The 3,717-nt window shown below is 53.9% G+C and overlaps 1 protein-coding gene across 1 annotated transcript; it reads right to left on the reverse strand.

Moving 5' to 3' along the window:
* Positions 1–201: 201 nt before the first annotated feature.
* LOC136524379 (F-box only protein 7-like) lies at positions 202–1,488 on the reverse strand. Its single transcript, XM_066517777.1, has one exon. It carries the CDS (start codon positions 1,486–1,488, stop codon positions 202–204), a length of 1,287 nt encoding a protein of 428 aa, XP_066373874.1.
* Between the last annotated feature and the right edge of the window lie 2,229 nt (positions 1,489–3,717).

Here is a 3,717-nt window from a genome sequence, read left to right on the forward strand (position 1 = left end):
GGAGATAGGGCAGGTGGCCATGCGATGCGCCGAGTATGAAGTCTTTGCCAATAAAGACACAGATCTAATTAATGTCTAGTCCAAGGACCAAATAAAACTTACCATCACATATACAGCAACTATAGAGCCCGTACGTGCAGGAGCACGACTGCACGAGTTTATGGGGGTTGTACAAATTAAATAGACAGTAGAAGGGATGTGCTATCCTTTGTAGTGAAGACTTGGCATAATCCAGGTGGGAAGGGGCCAATTCAACCATGGGCAAGGAGTTTGGACTTGGTGAAAGCTGCCATCACCCACATTGTAGATACCAATGTCCCTTGGGCACTGCGGCGAGTAGAGTGCATAATGCTCCTCATTGTCCGTGTAGTAGAGAGCGAAGGAGTAGTTGCACCCCACGAACAGGGCGTGATCGCCCAGGTTCTTGATCTCAACCAGCGTCTGCGCGGCCAGATCCACCTGATAAACCGTGATCGATTCTGTCCGCCACGCAGATTCTTGTGCCACCGCAGCTGGCGTCACAGGCTCAGTGGCGCCCATCCTCCTCCACACCTGAAGCCAGCCGCCGGCGCCGCGTAGCCATGGCGCGTGGACGAGGTAGTTGGTCGCTGTCCTCCCGCCCTGGACCTGAGAACGGAGCACGACCTCCCTCTCGAGCGCCGGCCGGCCGAGGAGGTCGAACGCGTGGATCGCGCCGTCGTGGCGCATCGCGTAGAGCGTCCTGCCGTCGCCGTCGAAGGCGCAGTCGCAGTACTGGGTGTTCTCCGTCGGAGGCCGTATCCACGTCCAGTGCGCGTCTCCCGGCGTCGCGAAGCACAGCTGGTAATCTGGGCAGTAGACGAGCACGACGACGCAGTCGCCGTCCGATGGGTCCGACGAGATGATCGCCTGGACGTAGAGGTAGTCGATGAGCTCACGCGCGTCCAGCGTCGTGGCCGCGTTGGCGGGATCGTACACCCACAGCGACGAGTCGTACTGGTACACCGTGTACGTGTCGGCGACGACGGCGCCGCCCTCGTCGTGCACGCGCCGCACCTGCTCGACGGTGGCCACCGAGGGGAGGGTGTCGATCCGCTGCCCGGTGACCGGGTTCACGAGGTGAGGCTCCGCGTGGTCGTCCACCGTGACGAGCCAGCCGTGCGAGGCGCCCAGCCAGAAGCCCTCGCGGATGGAGGCGCCGGCGGCGAGCGGCACGGAGTAGGACCTGCCGTTCGTGACGCTGAAGAGCGTGGCGGAAGCGGCCGGCGGGTCGGACAGCGACGATGGGCCAGCGGCCGCCGCGTAGAGCAAGCAGGGCGTGCGGGGGCGCGACAACGCGCGGTGCTGGGCCCGGACGGACGACGACGCGGCGTTCCACCAGCGGCACACGGCGCCAGCGCGGCACAGGTCACGGATCGCGAGCCCCTTGAGGACCGTGACCAGGACGTCCGCCCGCAACTCCGACCAGCTGGCGGAGCCGCGCAAGTCATTGCTGCTTCTGCTTCCCATGGCGACGATTTGATCGATTCTTCCACGGCTCCGGCAGTTCTTTCGGATTTTGGAATGCATCACGTTTTTGGAATAAGGAATAGGCGAACTTTCCAACGAAAAAAGTTTGAGCCCAAGACAAGTCGCAAGTTTGTGCAAAGATGATATAAGTCAGTTTTCTTTGGCTACGGCTCCAATTCATAGTATGGCGAACTAGCAGTAGACCTCTTCTTCAGTTGGGCCAGAGTTTTTGTTTTCGGAGTGTCCCTAGTCTAAGTCTTTTTACCTGTATAGTTGTTTTTTCTGCCGTTTTATTGGTTTCCGTTTTGATTAGCAGATGACGCTGGGGGTAAATAGGGAGTTGTATTTGCTCTTTTTTCTCTTTATATCCTCTACTAAAATCCGCGGCAAAGCTTATGCCGTTCTTTCAGAAAAAAAAAAAAAAGTGCATCACGATCGCTCGGTCAGATCGAGCTGTTGTTGTGGCTGCTGCTCGGACGGATTGGACGGGCCGAAATTACTCGAATCATACTATTTTACTACTCCCAGGTTGGGCCTACAACACTAGGCCTAGTTATCTCGTTATCTCATGGTGACAAAAGCCGAAAGTGGGTTGTCAAGCCAGAGAGCCTTTTGGGCCTAAAACCGGCCTACGCAAAGCCTAGGCTGACAAGATGCATGCGGGCTGCTAATAGTGCTCCTAGTGAGTAATTTCCAGCCCCGAACAAAGTAGTTAAAGTTGAACTCCACAATTCCTTCCTTCGCTTTAACAGCTTCACCCATCAAAGTTGAAATCATCAAAAGGCAACAAATGAATAGGAACAAACACGCAGAGTCATGGAGAATCGAAGGGCCTACGCCCTACTCAAAGGGTGAAAAAAAGTCGGCTTCTTTTTCAGCCCGTGAAAACAAAAGCTAAACAACAACAGTAGCACTTTTCCATATATGATGAAAAGATGGCAGTTCCAACGCCACGAAATTCCGTCGAAATCAGGCTTCGATTCCTTCCTTTTTAAACATCTCGAAATTCTCTCGAGGACCAGATGGAATTTGGCCCAGTATGGTAAATGGTGTGACCACCTTTGCTGCGCGAATTCAGCGCAATCAAGTCCATATGCATGCATGTACATCCAGTAAGCAGGCAGGACCAAAGTACAGGGGGGGGGGGGGGGGGGGGGGGGGGGGGGGGGGAGGGTACAACGGCGCATGGTCAGGTCGACGTACACGGCATGTGCCGGACCAAATGATTCAGTGTGCCTCTGCAGTCTGCACGCGGCCGGCCGGTAAGCGAGAGCGAGAGCCCCTCGTCAGTCATCACCGGCCGTACGTACTCGCAGTGGCAACCGCGACATACCATCATTGACGCTTCTCTGGATGCACCCTCTTATAAATTAAAACTAATTAATTATACGCCTATCCCTACATGAGATGGGAAAACCAAAAATATGTGTGGCACACATGTGCTGGCTAGGTTGCTTGTAGTGGATTAACGGTGGCCGACTCTGCTTAGGAGGGGGCTAGCTAATTCGGTGCATGCGGTACAATGTCAGAAGACGGTGCTTGTGGCAACAACAACAATGTGTCAGCAAAGAGCTTGTAATGGCGTAGCGCCCGGAATATATAGCCGGGGCTACTTTGGTGCGGGTCTTCGTTCATCGAGAGAAGGCGCAAGTGAATGGTTTGCCGGCATGCTCTTACAATGGTGATCATGTGCATAGTGTCTCCAGAGGCTTCTGGTGTGTGCTGGTGGTGTAGTTGATTCAGATTTTGGTGGCGGCTTATTAGAAAAGCGAAGAGATCATCTTGAGGTTGTACGACGGCTTTGCACACGCTCCTGACGGTGATACAAAAAACAGATCCTTGGCGAATGTGGCGTGCGTGGCCCTTGCTATTTTGAGGTGACCAGAGCGTGGAGCGGTGTCTACCGGCGGATGTGGAGAGGCCCTGTGTACAGTGTTTTCGTGGTGGTGTCTATGACACAGCATTGGATTGATGAGTCAGGATTTAGCGGAATACTTTGGTGGATTGAATTGTACAGTGTTGCAGCAACATTACAACGATATAGGTCCTATATGGTTTTTTTTCGCGACCATATGCTTGGCATGTATATCATAAAGTAGGAAAAGGAGTTGTTACAAAGGTAAACGCCGGTTGGCCTAGGACGCGAGTGGCACTCTATGGCTAAACAGAGTTAACCATGCAACTAGCAGCGGCGCAACTAAACTGATATTACATAAAAGAAAATTTTGC

This window comes from Miscanthus floridulus, chromosome 18 (genome assembly GCF_019320115.1).
Source record: "Miscanthus floridulus cultivar M001 chromosome 18, ASM1932011v1, whole genome shotgun sequence".
Lineage (NCBI taxonomy): Eukaryota > Viridiplantae > Streptophyta > Magnoliopsida > Poales > Poaceae > Miscanthus > Miscanthus floridulus.